General features: G+C 47.1%; 1 protein-coding gene across 1 annotated transcript; it reads right to left on the bottom strand.

The window, feature by feature from the left end:
• Window positions 1–515: 515 nt before the first annotated feature.
• Window positions 516–19989, bottom strand: ISX (intestine specific homeobox). Its single transcript, XM_025400195.1, is given in 5 exon segments — window positions 516–612; window positions 614–750; window positions 1686–1802; window positions 3526–3677; window positions 19747–19989. Coding segments are annotated over 5 exon segments (732 nt in total). The 5' UTR covers window positions 19976–19989.
• Window positions 19990–20337: the final 348 nt, after the last annotated feature.

The following is a 20337-nucleotide window of genomic DNA, read 5'->3' on the forward strand; positions in this document are numbered from 1 at the left end:
TTTATCTCTACATCCTGTTCTGTTTATGGAGTTCTCAGTAGGTACTCCTGTGTCGTGGATGAATGCATGCATGAACAAACAACCTCTCCTTGGCCTCCTCCGTGCCTCGGTGCCCACCATGGAAGGGTCTTCAGAAATCATCTTATCCAGCTGGCTCCTCTTACAGATGAGGTCCAGAAAGGGTGAGTGACCAGCTGGAGGTCACACAGCAAGTTAGGGGAAGCACAGGTGCTGGAGGACTATCTCCCTATTTCGGAGCTCAGCCTAAGATCTCATCCAGCCTGTCTTCTGAACCAGGAGAGCAGCTTTAGCCAGGAGAGACGAGAGCTGTCCTTTATTGTTTACTTTGCTTTTGAGTCTGGTGCAGCTTTCCAACTGGCATGTTCAGGGTAGCTTCCTGGGCTGTGGACCATTTTTGGATTGTGAGATCGATTCCCCCAGAGGCCCAGGGCGCATCTGCTACCTGCCTTCACCTAGATGGGAAAATGGCTCATTTGGGAGAGGATGTCCAATCTCTATGTTGAAGTAGCACAGATGCTGCCCCATTTGGGGTGTGGAGGTGGAAGGATGCATAACACAGGGATGCAAGTTTGATGGATGGGAGGACTTGGGCTGTGTGTCCCATGGGTGCCCTGGGAGGAGGGTGATCCAGGCAGGAAACCAGGCAGAGGCCAGCTGATCTTGAGCCGATGGACAACAGCTTGTGGGAGGAGCCAGCCTGTGCAGAGCAGTGGATGTCCACATGGGCCCCTGTCACAAGGAGAGGTCAGGAGAGAGAAGTGAGTCCTGAGCTGTCTCTGCAGCTTCTCAGCCTTTTCCTCCCTGGCCTGTGCAGCTAAGGGTGGGTAATGTGATCCACTTGTTCTGGTTTGCTTAGGACCTTCTGGGTTTAGCTCTGAAAGTCCTGTGTGGACCCATGCAAACCTGGGCGGTTGGTTACTGTAGGTGCGGAGAAGTGCATGGTCTGGGGATTTAAAACCTGGCTTGAATCCTGGTACTTACAATTGTTTGACGTGGAAAAGTCATTTTGCCTCTCAGGGCCCAGCTTCTGCATTTGCAAAGACTGAATAAATGAAAAATCCCAGGCATTGCCGTGGGTATGTAAAAACCTTTAACTCTAGGGCAGAGAAGTAGTGTCTATTTTGTTTATTGCTCTATCCCCAGTGTTTAGCACCTGGTGCCGACTCGAAAATATGTGCTGTCTCCATGGATGGCTCCCTAAATACTTAGGGAGCACTTCCTAGGTGCTAAGCATCCTCTATGTCTCGGTTATTTCATCCTCATCAAAAAACTTGATTACACTCTCTGAGGGATTAGGTGACTCTTCCAAGCCACACCTCAGGCAATTCAGAGCTGGGATTCGAACTCAGGCACTCTGACTCCAGCGTCTGTGTACTGCACTTCCCTCTGTGATCCTGTTTTGTAAACTTAGAATTTTTGCACAGGAAGCACAGGCACCATGATGATCACCAAGGGAGGAGGACATGAGGACAGAGAGGCAGCCACTTGTCCCAGGCCTTACAGTCTTCCAGATTTCTCCTTGCCCCATGCTGTTTCTAAAAGATTTTTCCTTGCACCTTTTCCTGTAGACAGAGCCCCCGAGGTGCTCCTTCACATCTGGGTCTGACTGGGATATTCCCAGACAATGGCTCCCTCCACCCTACCTTGAGTCCTCAGCCACTTACAGCCACATCCATATTTGTGGGCAGGGCCACGCTGGCTTCACTCAGCTGCTGTGGAGCCCCCAGGCTGCCAATCTTCTCCTGCTTCCGCCACTTGGCTCGCTGATTCTGGAACCAGATCTGTAATTAGGGAGACAGGAAGGGGATAAGCAAGAGTTTTCCTCCATCTAATACCACCTCCCCCAAATTCATAATAACTATGCCTTCCAAGGGACTTCACTTTACAGTTTGTAAAGCTCTGTGGCATCCAGGATGTCTTTGGATCTGGAAGTCAGCTTTCTGAGAGGGAACCAGGGTTTCCACCTTCAATGCCTACAGGGCCAGGGGGCCATGCATGAGTGGAGCAGCTGGTGCTGCACAATTGGGAGTGTTGGGGTCTGTGGTGAATAGAGCCAAAATGGGGCAGCTTCTCAGCTCCTGTCAACAGTCACCACGTGGAAATGTGAGTCCGGTGTTGCAGGTTCATGCAGTCTCCAAAGTGGAATCTTGATTTTTATGTGAAAGCTTCTGAGTTTTAAACTACTGTGCAGACCAAATGGAAATCATGTGTGGGTCACCAGTGGGCCACCCGTTTTCAACCCCTGGGGCCCCTTGGCAGGCTGAACATTGGCAGCTCCCTGCGTTCCTGAGCAGGTGCTGATGGTCCCTGACTTGTGGCCATTTATCCTCGGTAATTCTGCACAGGCAGGTGTTGAATTCTGGGCTTCGTGGCTGATACAGGGGCTTCCCATTTAGCCAGTGCCTGATTCTAAATGGGAAGAAAAAGGAGAGAAGTCTAAGACAGGAGTGGTCCTCAGCCAGAAGGAAAGGATAGAATAAATAACCAAATGTTGGCCTGATTTTGAATTAGAATGAGTCCATCGCGTTTGTGGAAAGAAAAAAAGGAGAGCGACTTACAAAACTATTTTAGAGAGAATGCTAGTGGTGCCACAGTCGGATCTGGTGGAATGTCATGTGCTAGAGTGGCACTTGCAAAGCTGGGTGCATGTGAAGAGGGCAGGAAATACCTCTGGTGAGTGACAATGGGCTACTGTATTTCTAACCCTGCTATGAAGCAATACATAACTGGAGTGAAGAGATCACAGATGAGAGATTAGCCTGTTGGTGCTTAAACCAGGTCTCCAACCAAGACCATGAATTCAAGACTTTTTCCACTTTGCTACACTGCCTCCAAAGGAATCCCCATGTGTTCTAGATCAGGGGTTGACAAACTGCAGCCTACAGGCTAAATCTGGCCTTCCACCTGTTTTTGAATGGCTCATGAACTAAGAATAGTTTTCACATTTTTAAATGGCTAGAAAAAAAAAGAAGGGTAATATTTTATGACATAGGCAAATTACACAATATTCAAATTTCATGTTCATACATAAAGTGTGTTTACATATTTTCTGAGGCTGTTTTTGTGCTACCTTGGCCTGTTTGAACAGTTGCTCTGACACTGACAATATACCCTGCAAAGCCTAACGTCATTACCATCTGGCTCTTTGCAGAAAAGTTGTTGACCCCCGGTCTAGATGGCTAAGACCTATTTTGTGAATGAGGCTTCATGGTGAACGACATTTTGGAAGTGTCGCCAAGTGGGGAGGAAGGGTATGGAGCAGAGATCCGTGGTGATCACTGATGCCACTTCACTCCCTTTCCATTCCCAGAGGAGAGAAACCATTTTGGAACTAGAGTGACCTCATTTCACAGAAAATAATATTTAGCCAAAATGACTGTACTCACAGGATAAAGCCAACAGAAACTTTTAGATGGGGCAACCCCAAAGGGCCCAGGATATATTGTGTCTCACACATGGTCCCAAGGGCATGGAGGCTGGGGGCTGAGGAAGGGATGGCTGTACCTGCACCCGAGCTTCTGGGAGGTTGATCCTGGCTGCCAGCTGGCTGCGGATGTGAACGTCTGGGTAGTGGGTAAAGTGGAAGATCTTCTCCAACTCATGCAGCTGCTCGGTGGTGAAGGTGGTTCGAACCCTCCGCTTGCTCTTCCTCCCTTCTGCATGGGAGAGGGTCCAAGTTGGGTCAGTGGCCTTGATGTCAGCACCTAGGCAAGGTTTTTGTGTTGCCTTGTCCTACCCTTCCACCCCGCTGCTGTTCCCGAGCCTTGGCCTCTGGCTCCTCAAGCTTGGAGCTTCACAGTATTCTCTTTCCTAAAATCCTCTGCCTCTACACCGACCCTCACCCACCATGGACAGTGAGGCCAAGTTAACCTTCTAGAAAATCTTCTCTGATTGTGCCTTTCTGCTGCTCAGTTGCCTTCAATGACTCTCTTTTGTCTACAGCAGGAGATGGCCAACTATGGCCACCAGGCCAAACCTGGCCCACTGTCTGTCTTTAAATAAAGTTTTATTAGAACACAGCTTCTCCCTTTGGTTTACATATTGTCTCTGACAGTTTTTGCACTATAACAGCAGAGTTGAATCATTGCGACAGAGACCATGTGGCCTGCAAAGACTAAAGTAATTACCACCTGGTTCTTCATAGAAAAAGTGTGTCAGTCTTGGTCTGCAAAGTAAAGGATGAGCTCGGTAGCAGTCAAAGCTGTTGACGGTCTGTCTCCAGCCCACCCGTCCAGCTTCCATTTTATTCAGGGCTGCCTGCATCATTTGTGGGGCCCAGTGCAAGATGAAAATGTGAGGCCCATTGCTCAAAAAGCCAAAGAATAGCTTTTTATTTTTTCCATCGTCTCTTAAACTGTCATAGTGGGTTTTTATTTGCTATTTCATGTCATGCATCCCTCAGAGAGCACAAGGATACTCACAGGGTGAGAATAGACCTCACAGGGACCTGGGGACCCACCCTAAGACTTGCAGTCATGGATACCCCATGAAGAAACTTGGTTCCACTCTGCAACTCAGTGCTTGACCTCAACCCTCTGTGAACCCCTGCCTAGTCCCCTTCCCCACCGAGATGGAGGGAACAGCAGTTGCTGGATAGGAGCAGAGAAACAGTTGACCAAAAGCCCGTCCTAGAGAAGCTGGGAGGTTATGAGAAGGCATTGATCGCTTCTGGTGCATTCACCACTGTTCCACTGGATTTCACTAATCAGATATTCAAATATGCAATTAGTAAGATTTCAAGATGGTGACAATATGCATTCAATCCCACTCTCAGGGCCTCCTTCTAAGCACAGGGTCCTGAGCATCTGCATTGGTCACACACATGCCCATGAAGCCAGTCCTGCCTCCAGTACTTTGTCGACCCACATACCTTGCTTCATTCAAGTTGGGCTGCTTACCATATCCATAACACATCACGTGTGTGCTTATCACTTTGTTTTTTCTAAGGCAATCCCCTCTGTCTGGGATCACCTCTTCTCTCTCGTCTGCAATTCTAATGTCTGCTGATTCTTTAGCACCTGCATTCATTCTTACAATCTCCAAAAATTATGTCCTAATCTTTCTAACCCTGGGTGATCTTCCTTACTGGCAATATCTTCATTCTACTTGCTAGCTTTGTCATTCATTCATCCACCTTTTTTGTTAAGCACATACTTCTTTGTGCCAGGCACAACAGTAGGCAGTGAGGTGTAGAAAAGCTGAAGGCTTGGTCCTTGATTGGAAGCACTCATCATATGGTGAGATACGGGGTACAGATAGGCTTGCTCATGACTTAGAATACATGGTGGTCACTGAGCTAACAGAGGGAAGTGGACACCTGTTGGGATTTATCTGCCCAGAAGTGCCTCTTTTCTGGGACCTGCCCTGCCCTCCTTTTGGAAACTATTCTTCACATACACCAACCAAGTAGTTGTAGTGGGAACTGGATTGGTTCAAGTGTGGGAAGCTGAACTGGACGTTTTGGAATCAATCCCTGGAAAATTTTTGTTACACGACTAGGAAAGAGAATCAAATCCCTCTAGTGGTGCAGCGGTGGTGGATGTGAGACGTAGGATGAGATCCATCAACTACCATCTCTCTTGTCATGCTGCTGAAGTTGTTTGCAGGGAGGTATAGAGCTAATTATGGGATATATTTTGGAGAGAGGCTGTCAGGTGAGGTTGGTGGAGTATCTTTTGGCTGAGATAAATCAGGGACAACAGTTTGGTTTTGGCTCGAGCAAAAGATGTGTGTGTGTGTGTGTTCGTGTGTGTGTGTGCATGTGTGTGTTTGTGTGTGTGTGTTCATGTGTTTGTATTATGGGGAAATTGGGTGTTCATTTTGGACATGTTAAGTGTGTGATGTCTATTGGCTAGCCATAGGAAGCTATGGAATAGGAAGATGCATTGATAAGTTTGGAGCTCAAAGTGGAACTGAGGATGGAGGTTCGAATTAGGGAATTGTCAGCATCTATTTGGCCTTTGCAGTCATGGGAATGGGTATCACACAGGCAGAAAGTGTAGGTGGGGAAAAGGAGAGGGCCTGGGAGCAAGTCTGTGGTGCCTCCACCATGTAGAGGTTCAGCAATGGGGAAGGCAACAAAAAGACCAAGAAGGGAGGCCTCTGAAGGAGGAGGAAAGTGAGGACTGTTTCAAGAAAGAAGGCACAGTCAGCTGGGTCCGTGCTGCAACAGACCAATTACAATGAGGACAGAAAAGTGGTCCTTGAACCTGGCCACACAATGGAGAGTAAGTAAGATTGCCCCATCGGCAGAATGGGAGACTCAGCCAGCATTGCCTGTAGCTCCTGGTTGGAGCCAGGTGACAGAGGACGCTGGAGGAAGGACCAAACCAGGTGGCAGTGGGTTTGTTTACCTGACCATGGACTTCTGAGGACAGAATTAAAATCCTTGTCTTAATTGGACTACAGATTGTCCCTGTGATGTGATTTTAGGGATTGTAGAACAGGCACAAACCATCTTCCCAGATCACCTTCATTTTTGGGGCCCAGGGGAATTTGTACCATTCTAGCTGACACCTTGCCTCTCCTGATTTTTTCCTCATTCCTTATCAGAAAAGTCGCTCTGAGGAATTAATTGAGAACCTAGGTACTTCCTGTCCCAGGGTCACTCATACTCATGCTCAGAGAACGCTAAGCCTCCCAGGGAAGGAAGCCTCATGTGTCTTCTGTCATCCATCTCTAGGCTGTGAGCCCCTGGAGGGCAGGGACTGTATCTGAGTAGGGACTGTATCTGACTGTATCTGAGACCAGCTGAGGAACTGGCTCCCCATGAGAGCTCAACAAATATGTGCCTTAAATGGATAAAAGTAGAATTCAGGCTCTGCTCTCAGTCCTGTTGGACAGAAAAGACTTCCACAGGATTTGTCTGAAACTCTGTACTATGTCAGATGTCACACATCAGAAAGGATGACTGACGTGAGCTGAAGCTGCTACAAAGGAGGGGTGGGAGTCTGAGCTCCGGCTGAGGTCCCCGGACTCCCACCCAGCCCACTTCCTTTTTACCCCAAATAAGAGAGGTAAAGTCATCACACACTAAGAATTGGAGTAGACACTCAGTGAAAAATAGATTTCACTTCTGAGGGTTTAACACCTGAAAAAATCAACTAACTTGTTTTCTTTCTTGGTGCTTATGATTGATCCTGCTGTCATTGGATAGTAGAAAACCCAGTGAGCTGGACGTCAGAAAATCCGAGCTCTGTTCCTGGTTCCACTATGCAACTTGTGCCACATTCTAGATTCATTCTCTGGGCCTCAGTCTCCCCATCGGTAGAATGGAGGGGGAGAGAGAGACATTGAATGATGAGGTCACTAAGGCAAAATCCACCCTGATATTTATAATCCTCCTTCTCTGGGATGGAGGATGAATGGCTCAAAAGTCCTTGCCTCAGGCTTGCCTGCAGGACCCGTTTACTTGGTGAAAGGGACAGGGCCAGTGAGATTTCTCTCCGGGAAGCCACCAGGCCCGGTTGCCTCAGTTGTAGAAATGGGATTTCAGGTTTGCTTTTGTTCTCAATCCTTTCTACCACCCCTCACTTTTGTTGTTAATCCATTTTTATCCTTTCAAAGTACTTTTGCTCACTTTTGTGGATTCTTGGAAGCTTCTTGGGAGTCGCAGGCAGTGAGGCTTTGAACATTACTCCCCACTAGAGTAAGCTATTGGCCTGTGACCCACCTCTGTAGGAGAGCCTCATCTCTGCCTCTCCCTCTCGACCCCTTTCCCTCCCCAAGTCCACACTGCCTTTTTAACTTCGTGGTTCTTTAAAAAGATATTTATTCTATGTTTAGAGCTGGTGTTGTGTTTAAGGGATACAGCTGAAATCAGTCAGAACTGATGTAGAGAGAAATGGCAGGTGTTAATTCATTCCAAGAGCTCAGTGAATGTTGTCTCTGTAACCAGCAGCTAATAGGCACTGAGGGCCTGTCTGCAGGAGTACAAAATGAACAAGGCATGCCTGACAGTATTGGATTTACTCCTTCATTCATGCATTCAGTCAGTCAGCATATTAGATGATAGTAAATGATATGGTACAGTTCTGCAGGAAGCTGCAAAAAAAAAAAAAAAATTACAAAAGGGAAGATTCCAGGTTGACCTGGAAAACTGAGGTGTCAAGGACAGCAGGGAGTTGAGGTCTTCCTGGGACTATAGAAGTGTGGGAGAGAATGTGGGATGTGGAACCAGAATACAGAAAATGAAACAATGTGGAGAACACAGGAGTAGAAACAGAAGACGGGTCGTAATGAAAATAAGCCATCTCCTCCATTTACCCCAGAAAGAAACGCAGGTGAACAAGGATTTATGGCTAAGAATAGAATCCATAATAAAATAAATATTTCAAAGCTTCCATTTGTGTAACTAAAGGAGCAGCTTTTAAGACATGATGGCTTTTTTCCTGTTCCCAAGAGTACTGGAAGAAGGTAATTTAGAGGTGGGATGAAGAAGGAAAGGATCTAAACTCTGCTCTGCAAAACAGCCTCACTGCTGACTTCATGGAGGAGGGGCTGCCTGCCAAGTCATAGGCTGGTGAGAAAAATATGTTTTCTCATCAGCTTTGAACTACACAGTCTCAGGATAAATGTTTGTCTTTGAGAGGTGATGATGATGGTGATGATGTTGTCCCTGTGTCTCACAGTTTTAGTGGCCTCTCTCGGAGTAAGGAGGGGTGCCTAAAATTCATACTGGTGAGGAAGTATGACTGGAAAGACCCAACCAGAAGGCCAAGAGCAGTTTTGGGAGAGACAAATAAACTTCAATCTGGAGTCAGGGAAATGAGGTTAGGATCTGAGGCTGTACCTTGTGAAGGGTTTAACTCCTTTGAACCGCACTCTCCAATAGGATAGCCCCTAGCTCTATGTGACTATTTAACTTAAATAGAGTACAAAAATTCAGTTTCTTAGTCATACCCTCCATCGCTCGATAGCCACATGTGGCTAGTGGCTACGATATTGGACAGTGCAGATACAGGACATTGTTATCATCACAGAAAGTTCTGTTGGACAGTGCTACCTTAGAGGGTCTCCCACTGGATTTTTGGAAAAGTCATATTCTGGGTCTAATTTTAAGTTTCTCCCTGCATTGCAAGTTCCTCTAATTGCCACATAGTAGAATGCTAGTTACATATCTTTTACCTTTTTATCTGTATTTTCTATTTTTCTGTAACATACAGGAATTTCTTGTGTAAATCAACAACCAAATAAAACAGCAGGGTGGAAAGAGATGAGAATAAAGAAATCACTGAAACAATTAGGAAAGATCACTGAAATCTCCCATCTGGAAGGAGAACTGGATCAGGAGTGAGAAAACCCTTGGGTTCCCATCCAACCCAGCATCTCCCTACCAGGTTCTGGGCAGAGAAGCCAAGAAGCAGGTGGTCACAGCCCGGCCTACCTGGGGAGTGGGCATGTGGGGGCAACAGTGGAGGGGGATGGAGGCAGCAGGAAAGAAAGAAAGTATCTGACAGGTATACTAGGAAAGAAAGTATAGTGTCAGCTTTGATGGCTTTGGGGAAACCGGAAGTATAGGGAAGGCGAGAGGAAGAGAGGACTGCCCCACACTCACATCTCCGCTGGTGCCTGGGGAGAAGGAGGATGACCAGGGGAGGGGATGGTGCCCAGGAGCTCTGGGCGATGAGTCAGAGCAGAGTCCCCTAATTATGGCCCACAAAGCAGTGTGGGAGTGTAAAGAACAGTGTCCAAGGGGGCAGCTCAGGAACGATGAAGGTCAGCACTTCGACTTTCCTGCAGGAAAAGAGGAGACTGTGAGGGCACCAGGAAGGCCGATGCTTGGGTTACAGACCACAGAGGGTTACAAATAAGGGAATAAGGTGGGAGAAGGCAGAACAGCATAATATGGAACAGAGAAGGTAGAATGCAGTTCAGCGTGTAGAATTTTGGAAACTCGTTAGGCAAGAGGCTGGAAAATACAAGCTCATTGATGGCCCTGGCCCATGCATAGGATAGGATTCTCAATCACCAGGAGAAACCAGGGTGTTCTGGATCCCTGCCAAGAGGGGACACTTCTGAGGCAGCATGGATCATCCTGGAAGGAGCACTGGATCAGGAGTGAGAAAATCCTTCGGTTCCCATCCAGCCCAGCATCTCCCTACCAGGTTCTGGGCAGAGAAGCCGAGAAGCAGGTGGTCATAGCCCAGCCCACCTGGGGAGTGGGCACATGGGGACAACAGTGGAGGGGGTGGAGGCAGCAGGGAACTGCCACCATTTTCAAGTTGCCCCTCTTCCCATTGTTAATGGTACAAGCTGTGACTCACACTTTAATAGGTCTTCGAAGAGAATGAGTCAGCAGAACTTAATTAAACCTGAGCCGTTTAGCACATCGATCATAAGAAATACACAATTTACACAGGTGAGTAGGCCACCTAATTATAAACTGATGTTTCTCCACGCTCAGTGCCCTCCCCTGATTGCTTCTTCTCTGGGGTCTGCTAATTAGTCCTGGTTGCGCAGCTAAAGGCCTCGGGGATGGTGCCGCTGGGCAGTTTCTGGAAACGGGCCTCATCCTTGTCTTCTGAAAACAGGGGGTTCACCATGGAGGACACCCAGGGCCCTCTTTGCAGCCCTCCTGTAGGGGACACCTCCTGACACACGAAGGTGGGGTGCAGGGCAGGAGTCTCCCCATGGCTGACCTGTGCTGGCCTCATTTCCCTAGTCAGGCCACAGACTTTCTTTGGCTCCCTGTGCCCAAAGGGAACAAGGCAAGCTTCTTAGCATGGCATTCAAGGCCTTTCCCATTCCATCTTTCTAGCATCATCTGCTTTCCCTCAATTGTCATTTCCATAATTTTAGTCCCACCTGACCATTTCCACATTCCCCAAATCAGCTATGCACTTTTATTTTCCAGGCCCTTGTTCTGTGCTCCCTGAGTCTGGAAAGCCTTGTCCTCCTCCTTTGCCTAGCGAACTCCTACTCATCCGTCAAAGCTCAAATAAATCAAATATTTCTTTCCAAGGTCTGTTGTGAATCTCCTAGTTGAAACACAATAGCTTTTTTTTTTTTTTTAATTTAAGAGTGTGAAATTTCAGCTTATAACAAACTAGCTTCCATATTTGTAAAATTTTTTTTCTATGAGTCTCTATGAGTCAATCAGTCAAAATATCTGTAGCGATTATTACTGGATGGTGAGATGGTAGAATTATAGTTACATTTCTTTTACCTTTTAATCTGTATTTTCTATTTTTCTGTAATACACAGGAACTTCGTGTGTAAATAAATAATGAAATAAAACAGCAAGGTGGAAAGAGATGAGAATAAAGAAATCACTGGAACAATTAGGAGGAGACCCTTGCGAAACTCACCAGAAAGGGAGTGCCACTCCCAGGGGTGACTGGCTTAGCACTCTCTAGGCAGTGTGAGGCTTGCATCTTCCACACCTGTGGTCTCACTTTCATATTATTTTGTATGTATGAATTTTAGCATATGTACTCCCCCCACCACACACCCACACACACACACTCACCCATACTTTTTACTTATGTATTTAAAAAATTTTTTCTTTCTTCCTTTTTTATTTTAAAGCAGCTGTACCCTTTGTTTAAATGAAATTATAAGGAAACCCTACAAAACAAACAGCAGTAGAGCTCCTTTATTGTAGTGTGTGTGGGGCCTACTCCATCTTCCCTTCATCCAAGGCGGCTCTGGTCATGCATCTCAATGAAAGCCTGAAGTTCCCAAAACATTTTAAAATCTAAGGCTTAAAAAATGCTGATGTACATATATAAAAGCCAAAGTTCTTGGCTTGACACACTTGACCTTCCATCTACCTTACTTCTTTCATCTCTTGTGACTGTGCTCCATGAATTTTAGACTCCAGCCACTCGATTTTGTTGTTTCTCAAGGATTACTCCTTTTTATACCTCTTGGGTGCTGCTTCACAGGCTTTCCTCTTCCTAGAATGTCCTGTCCCTTTCTCTGCCTGATTCCATCTCAAAAGCCACTTCTTCTCTGAAGGGCTGTCTCTGATGGTGTTATGCAGGGTTCATTATTTCCTCTTCTGTGTTTTAAAGCACTTTGTTAGGTTTGTATATCATATTTGTGCTATGACAATGTGACTAATGACAATGCGCTTAGGTCTGGTGAGACTAAAACATGAAGCATGGGCACAGATTATTGGGACAGGGTAGCAATGGGTTGATTTCATGTGCTATAATATTTCAACAGTTCTAACTCTCTTCCTTGCTGGGAAGTTGTGTGCATGTGTGCATGTGTTGCATGTGTGCATGTGTATGTGTACACGTGTGTGTTTATGTTTCAGACCGTCTCCACTTCCTCTCCAATCTATACTGTGTTGATGCAGGGGAATAATCAGACAACACAAGCTGTGCAGTCAGGAGATGTTTCAAGGTGTGACACAGGAAGTGTCCTAGAACTTATTCCTGTTCAATGGGGAAATCCATATTTAGTTACCCTTCTTGCCAAGAACTGAGGAGGAATTTAATTGTTCTCTTGCTTAAATACCTACAGAAGGCCGACCAAGGTGGCAAATGTGCCGAGTGCCCAGATTAGAGATATACAAAGCCACAGGCTTTCAAACAGGAGGAAGAGACATTTCTGGCCAACAAATTATTAACAACTGCCTCCTTACAAGGAGTGAGGAGGAAACCTCTTTAGCAACACATCATTGATAAAGAAACTTGAGGGTTCCATATATGGAATCTAAAATGATGTACAAAGGGTTCTAAGGGTCCTGAAATAAGGAACCATCATCCCAGCATGGAACAGTGAAGTAGAAGAAGGAGAAGAGCAAGATGAAGACTCCAGACAAGGCCCAAGCACACACAGCTCCTCCAGCCACACCCTACACCCTCTGGTCTCAGTTGACTGGTTTGGAGGTGGACATCTCACTCAAGCTTGGCCAATGGGTGTCCCTCCTCTGGGGCTTTTGAACATGGGATTTTAGAGGGCTTGAGGACATCACTGGAGACTGATCTAACTCTCGGAACTATTGGAAGCTATTAGGAGAATGCCAAGTAGCAGCAAGAAAGAGGTGAGCGCACATGCAGAGAGAAACAGCTGCAGAGACTTAATGACATTATTGGGTCTGGATCCCATCACAGCTGAAGGTTACTTATCATTCTGCCCTTCACGTGGCTTAGTCTGGGAACTGATTTCTTAATTTCCTCCAAGGCAATACGTGTCCCTCTCCATTTTAGCTAACCTAAGATAATTTTTGTCAATTGTAACCAAATAGCTCTCATTAATACTGATCATTGTACACGTTTTTGCCTAAAATCTGAAAATGATTCTTCATTCCCCGAGGAATACAAAGCAAAAATAAAAATCTCTACTGTAGCCTACAAGGCCAGCGTGGGTTGGCTCCTTTCTGGCTCCTAGACCTCAAATTGTATCCTTGGGCATCATCTATTAATAGGCTCTTGCCCTTGGGGCTCCCTCCATGTGGAATGCCCTCCCTTCCCCCCTACTCAGTCTTCAGATTACAGACCAACCGTAACTTCTCTGGGAAGCATTTTCTGACCTCCCTGACAGACCAACCTCCCATGGAATAGTCCCTTGGAGTACCATGTCACCATCTCCCCAGCACTTGTCACAATTGTAATTGTACTTTCATTTGTGATTATTTGGTGGTTATTTGTCTCACCTGCTGTCAGATCAGTGGCAGCATTAGATTCTCATAGGAAAAATAAACTCAGGGCTCCCATTGATTCTACATTATGGTGAGTATGTAATAATAATAGAAATAAAGTGCACAATAAATGTTATGTGCTGGAATCATCCTGAAACCATTCCCCCACCCACTGTCCATGGAAAAATCATCTTCCACAAAACCAGCCAAAAAGGTTTTGTGATGCTCTACACCATCTCCAGTGCCCAGTTCAGTACTGTAGTGGCTGTCAGAGGGGTTTGCAACTTCATGGACACTTCTTTCAAATTCTCCCAACTTGGTGACTCATTTCTAATGAATGAAATGCAGTGAAAGTGATGCAATGTGATTTCTCAGGCTAAGTCCTAAAAGGAAGCTGCTTCCACTTGGCTGTCCCTCTAGGATTGTTTACTTTGAGAAAGGCTATCTGCCATTTTGTGAGGACACTCAAGCAGCATGTGGAGGTTCCTATATAGGGAAGAACTGGGTCCTCCCACCAGTGGCTGTTACCAACTCACCAGCCATGTGAGTGAACCACTGTGGACATAAATCTTTTATTCCAGTCCAGCCTCCAGATGACTGCAACCCCAAATAACATCTTTACTGCAATCTTATGAGGGACCCTGAGCCAGAACCACCCAGTTAAGTTACTCCCAAATTCCTGATCCACAAAACTGAGTGAGATAATAAATATTTATTATCTTAAGCCACTAAGTTTTGGGATGATTTGTTGTGCAATAGGTATGCCTCGCACTCAGTAGATATTCAGTGGCTATTTGTTGCGTGTCTGGATAAACAATACAATGGATAAATCAAACTTAAATTATAGCCAATGTTTTAAGTCTCCTCCTCTGCCTATTTGGATTTCTCCTAGCTCTGACATTCTGGGCCTTATGATTATAGTTGATGTTGTCAATGGCTGGCTTGTATCACCCAGGCCATTCTGTGCTCCATATCTGCTTCTTACTGCCAGCGTTTGTCTTTAGGGATCAAATCCTTGGATAATTCTGGGGAGGATGTTTGCTCCATTTCCCAAAGGATTTGAGCTTCAATTACCCATAGGGGCCACTGGCTTAATGACATACCCTTTATTCATTGCCTCCCCTTCCTTGTATTATTTCACTACTTCCTTGCGTGTCCCATATCAACTACTTGTGCTCAGATCCTTTCCTTAGGGTCTGCTTTTTTGGGAGACCCCACACTAATACAGCGCTCTTTTTTGCAGGTAGGGGGCCATGCCTTGCGCTTTCTTGTGCCCCCTCAGGGCCTGAGACTGAGCCAGGTTCTCAATTCTAGAGCCAGTCTCCCGGTATCCCTGTAGGAAGGTCCCCATAGCTCTGGTGTCAGGAACTGAGAGATGGAGTCCATTGGAGCAAGACCAAAGCACACTCTCTCGGGGAAGTGCCCATTTTTAACTCCACGTCCTTTTGCCCTGTTCTTGTCTGCTCTGATGGGAGCTCTTGGATCTACCTGGGTAAGAGCCAGAGCTGTTAATCACCAGGTGATGAGATACACACAGGCCTTAGTCACAGCCTCAAACCAGGGCTGCCTCTCCCAGTTCCCATAGCAGAGCAGCTGTCTTTGATTTCAGGTAGTTCAGGGGAGGAGGAGGGCTAGGGAAAAGAGGGAGAAGAGGAGGAGGAGAGGAGAAAGTGGTGAGGGACAGGGAAGGGAAAGGAGAAAGAGGAATATGAGGGGACAAAGAAGTGATGGAAAGTGTAATGGGCAGAATGGGTAGAATAGTGACCCCCAAAAGGATATGTCTAAGTCCTAACCCCTGGGAATTGCTAATTTTTTTTTTTTTTTTGTAAATAGAGTCTTTGTAGATATAATTAAGGTTTTGGGCATAAGATTATCACAGATTTAGGGTGGGCCCTAAATCCAATGACAGGTGTCCTTATAAGAGAAAGGGACATTACACACACACACACACACACACGGCAAGGGTGTGAGAAGATGGAGGCAAAGTGGAGTGATGCGTGTACAAGTCAAAGAAGGATAAGGGTTGCTGGAACCCCCAGAAACTATGAGAGGCATGGATCAGATTTTCCCTTGGAGCCTCCAGAAGGAGCTATCTCTGCCAACACCTGAATTTCAGACTTCTGGCTTTCTGAATGGTAAGAGAATATATTTCTGTGTTTTAAGTCACTCAGGTTGTGGTAATGTGTTACATCAGCCTTAGAAAATTAATACAGACAGGGAGGAAGAGGGGGAAGATGAAGAAGAGGTGGCAGGAGGATCAGTGGCTTCTAAATGGCAAAGACACCAACACATTTCAAGGGCAAGAAAGGTTTGGAATTTGAAGAGAAGTTGCCTGCACCTCGAGGGTGGACAGGGCCAGGGAGGGTGTGATGGGAGGTGAGCCTGGGATGAACAAGGCCAGTCCGGGAAGGACTTTGAGTGCCACACTAATGTGTCAGGGGCAGGCCCTTGATGAACTGTAGCACGAGGGCCAAATCTGGCCCGACCGACCCCTGTTTTTGTATATAAAGTTTTATTGGAACATAAGCCTACCCATTTATTTACACATGGTCTACAGATGAGTTTCACCTGTGACGGAAGAGTTGCGTAATTGTGAGAGAGACCATCTGACCATCAAAGCTTGAAATTACCATCTGTTCCTTTGCAGAAAGTGTTGCTATCCCTTGCCACAGGATGCTTCTCAAGTGCCAAGAATTCTACCATGCCCCTAGCCAGCTCCACCAGACAAGGTGGGCAGAAGTCAGCACTGTCCCAGGGTGGCACTGCCAGGGACTTCCATCCCCCTCCAGGTGAGTAGTCACTGCATCTTGTTTTATTCACCTTCACCTTCCCAGCCCCCAGCCTGGCCCAGAGTAAGCATTCAGTGGTTATTCACTGAATGAATAGCTGGTGAGCAGGCAAGGGAAGATCCCTGGGTTCCCCAGAGGCCAGGCAATCCATACTGGTTTACCCACTGGGGTGGTCTCTCTTCCTTGTCAATTTTCCATCACCTTTCCCCTGGGGCCTATGATTTCCCCACAGAGGATTATCAGTGGTAGAGGTGCAAAGATGGTCTCTCTCTCTTTCTTCCCAGGGTCTGAGCTTTCAGTACAAAGAGGCTTCCTCCTGAATGGGTCTCCCTTAACTTTGGAGGGTCCTGGGTTTTGGAGGGCTTCCCTCTCCTTGGAGGAGAGAGAGCAGGAGGCTCGGTGTAGAATCTTTTCAGATAGAGAGGTCCTCTTGGATTTTCCCATTGACTTTTAAGACCTGGGAGGGTCCAACCTATAGATCATGAAGGTCCCTGCAGGAGTGGGAAGATGTCAGGGGGGACCTTTGTCCCTGCCATGAGAAATGAGGACAGTAGAGCACTACAGTAGCCTTGGAGCCCAGATAACTAGCCTGATCCCATCTCTCGCATGTACTGGCTCTGTAGCTTGGAACAAACCACTTTACCTTTTTGAGTCTCAGCTTCCTCAAAGGACCACTTCCTTGAGCCACCAACATCAGAATCATTTGGGAGAGTTTGCTAGAATGCAGATTCCTGGGCGTTTTGACTTAGAGTCAGAGTCTTGGGTGCTGGGCCTGACAGGTTGCATTTTAATAGCTCCCTAGGTGAGATGGCAAGGGTTGTCTGTGAGCCAGTCTAGGAAGCCTTTTAAACGTTAAGTGGAGACAAAGAGGAACTTATTCCTCTACCATTATTCTTGGGGAAGGAGAAGGTGTTGCTATTTCTGGTCCTGTTGTTCTCTGCTGAGGGGTCCTGCACAAGAGGAGGCACATAAAACAGGGAAGTAGAGAAGCATCAGCCAGCAGCCATAAGCACAGGGCTGGGCATGAGGGCTCCTGTGAGGGTAGGGAGAGGCCTTCCAGCCTTTCTGCTCCTGCCCTGCCTGGGATCATGACCATCCCTTCCATGGGGAGAAAGATTGTATGGTGGAAAATCACCACAAGGGAATCCTCCAAGGTTTTTCAGCAACTAATTTGCTGTTAAATTGGTCATGGCATGACAAAGCTGGGAGAGACCTTATGAATATTCTAGCCCTGCCCTTTCATGTTACAGGTGGGGAGATTGAGGTTAGAGATGGCAGTGACTGGCCTGAGGTCCTCTTGTGCACTGGGGCCAGATCTGGGCTTAGAGGGCAGGTTTCCTGAATCCCTGCCCTCCTCACCCAGTGTGTTTCACAGACTCCAGCTCATTTGCAATTTCTGCATTTCTTTTGTATAGTTTCTGGCATGTTCGGATCCCATCTGTATTATTTGTTTAGCATTTTCCCAAATAGACTTTTTTGTTTGACTCAAATGATAAATGTATTTTAAAATAATACCTTATATCATGACCATACGTGGATAGCAGTGTCTTTCATCATAAATACAAGGTTAGTGTAGAAGTAATTACAGGACTATTAAGCTAGATCATCTTTATCTATATACCCACCAAGGTCATCTTGAGAGCTGCCAGTGGGACCCTCTCCACGCTTTCAGAAATACTGAATTTCAGCATAGTGGGAGATGGATGGATTTAAACTATGTTCAGGAATAATCTAGAGTAGATGGTCTCAGGCCACCAGGGTTCAATTCTAGTGTTCATTACTCACATGGTTTTTGTGGGGGATTTATCTTCTCTTCTCGGTTTCATCATCTGTAAGATGGGCTCCCAAGTGTGACAATGAGGTGGGAAAATGGCCACAAAAGTGCTGTGGAAGTCATAAAACACCATCCGATGTCACCACCGCTAGTCTGGTCAGCACTTACTGGGATCTGTTCTGGGACCAGATGGATAGCTGACACGGAACATGCCAGAATCTTCCGTGGAGGCCTAGAAAGAGTGGCTTCCTTTCTGAAGCCTGCCGTCATCGGGCTAGGGGAAGGGAAGCTGCTCTGGTAGGAAAGGCAAGACCTCTCTCTCTCATGACACAGGGTGATCATAGATTTGTACAACTGCAGCAGGAGAGACTCAGGACCCCAAGTGGAAATGTGTCTATGAATCTTGAATGGACTGGAAGATATTAATGAACTTCCGAAAATTAAGCTAGGGACCCTTTCCCTTTGGAAAACTCAGCCACGGGGAAACACAGCAGCCTCCTGCCTGCGGACACACAACCCTCCTGGTCTTCCTCAACCCTGCAGCTGAGTGCGATCCCTCGTCAGCTCTCTCCATGGGAGACTTGCCTGGTCGGGGGGATGTGGAGCTCTATTTATGGCAGGTAATGACATTAAGGGCTCCCTGAGCTTCCTTTCCAGCATTTTCTTGGATTAAAAGAGGGGAAAAGGGGAGAGAACTGAGAACCTCATGTGAGATATTCCAGGCTCGGTGACTGTCAGACTCAGAAGGCCCTTGAGACATCACCAGCTTCACCCTTTCTTATTCCCTCACCCAAGTGTTTTGCCGAGAATAAACCTGAGGCTGCAGTGGACAGGGACTTTCCTGAGGTCACACAGCAGGCCACGGCAGAGCCAAGGCTCACACCCTGGGTTCCTAACTCTTAGCAGGTGTGTGCGTCCACCTCGATGCCCCAGTGCGGCTTTCCTCCTTTCCTCACGCTGGCTCTTGATCTACCTGGTCACTGTTATCTGGGGACAGGCCTTGAGATGGCCACTGGCTTGGGGAAGGTGATTAGGGTGGACTTTTCCCAAGCCAAAGCTTCAGCCCCTGGAAGTTTTGCAGACTGAACTCGGCTTAGGAGGAGGAGATTGTGCTGGACCCAGCAGGGATTTGGGGGAGTCAGAGCCGGGTCCTGATAGCGGGGCTTCTGTTTACCAGCTACGTAACTTGGGGACATTATCCTCCTCTTCTCTTTCACAGATGAGTTTTCTTATCTGTCCAGTGATGATAATCGTGTTTTTCTACTGAAATTAAAAGAGAATGCCTATGACATTGTCAATGCTGAATAAACGGTAACTAGCATTCTTAGCCGGGGCCTGGTTACAGTAACAAACCCCAGGTCCCTGCATTCTGCAGCTAACTGAGCTGAAAAATCACAGTTTGGGGTTAGATTGAAAGGTGTATCAGGAAACCAGCTCCGAGCCAGGTCTTGCTCTGAATTTTAGAGTCCTCTATCCAGTTGATATGGACGGAAAAGCGTTTTCTCTGCCGGAGCCCAGCTGGGTCTTAGAGACCAGGAAACAGAAAGAAATGATCAGGAGACACTTACCCTGGGGCTGGTCCTGTGGAGGCTTTTCTAGCCCAGAGCCTGAGGCCACAGCTTCTCCGGGGCCCTCTCCGCCTGGCCCTTCTGGTCTGTCCATGTCATTTCTCCTGGCAGGCCTCTTTAGGATCGCCTCGATGGAGAAGGACAGGCCCAGCTTCTTCGGGGCCTCAGAGCACCCCAAGCTGTTTCTCTCCATACCCCTGCAGAGAGCAGGGTCCACCTCAGCACACATTGAGGGGCTCAGGGGTGACTCTGTAGGCCAAGGAGGGTGCCAGTGGAGACTGGCGTACTTCCTCCCCTGAACCTCCTGGGGTCAAGAGGGCGCGTGGAGGTGAAGAACAGAGGGTCTCCAGTTAGATGATCCAAGCAGGATTTCGCGTCTGCGGGGATTTCCATGGGCAGATGACAACAGAAGAGCTGGAAGGAGGGGTATCCTGTGCCTACAGCTCACAACCCTTACCACTTTGATGTCAAAGGAGTCACCATGGCTGAATTGGGGTTCAACCTTCCAGAGAAGGGTCTTCTCAGATGCATTGCCTGCACAGTCACCAGCTTAGGCCAGGATCCCTGAGGTCACTGCCCAGTGGCGAACAA

The sequence above is a fragment of the Theropithecus gelada genome, chromosome 10 (genome assembly GCF_003255815.1).
Source record: "Theropithecus gelada isolate Dixy chromosome 10, Tgel_1.0, whole genome shotgun sequence".
NCBI classification, from domain to species: domain Eukaryota; kingdom Metazoa; phylum Chordata; class Mammalia; order Primates; family Cercopithecidae; genus Theropithecus; species Theropithecus gelada.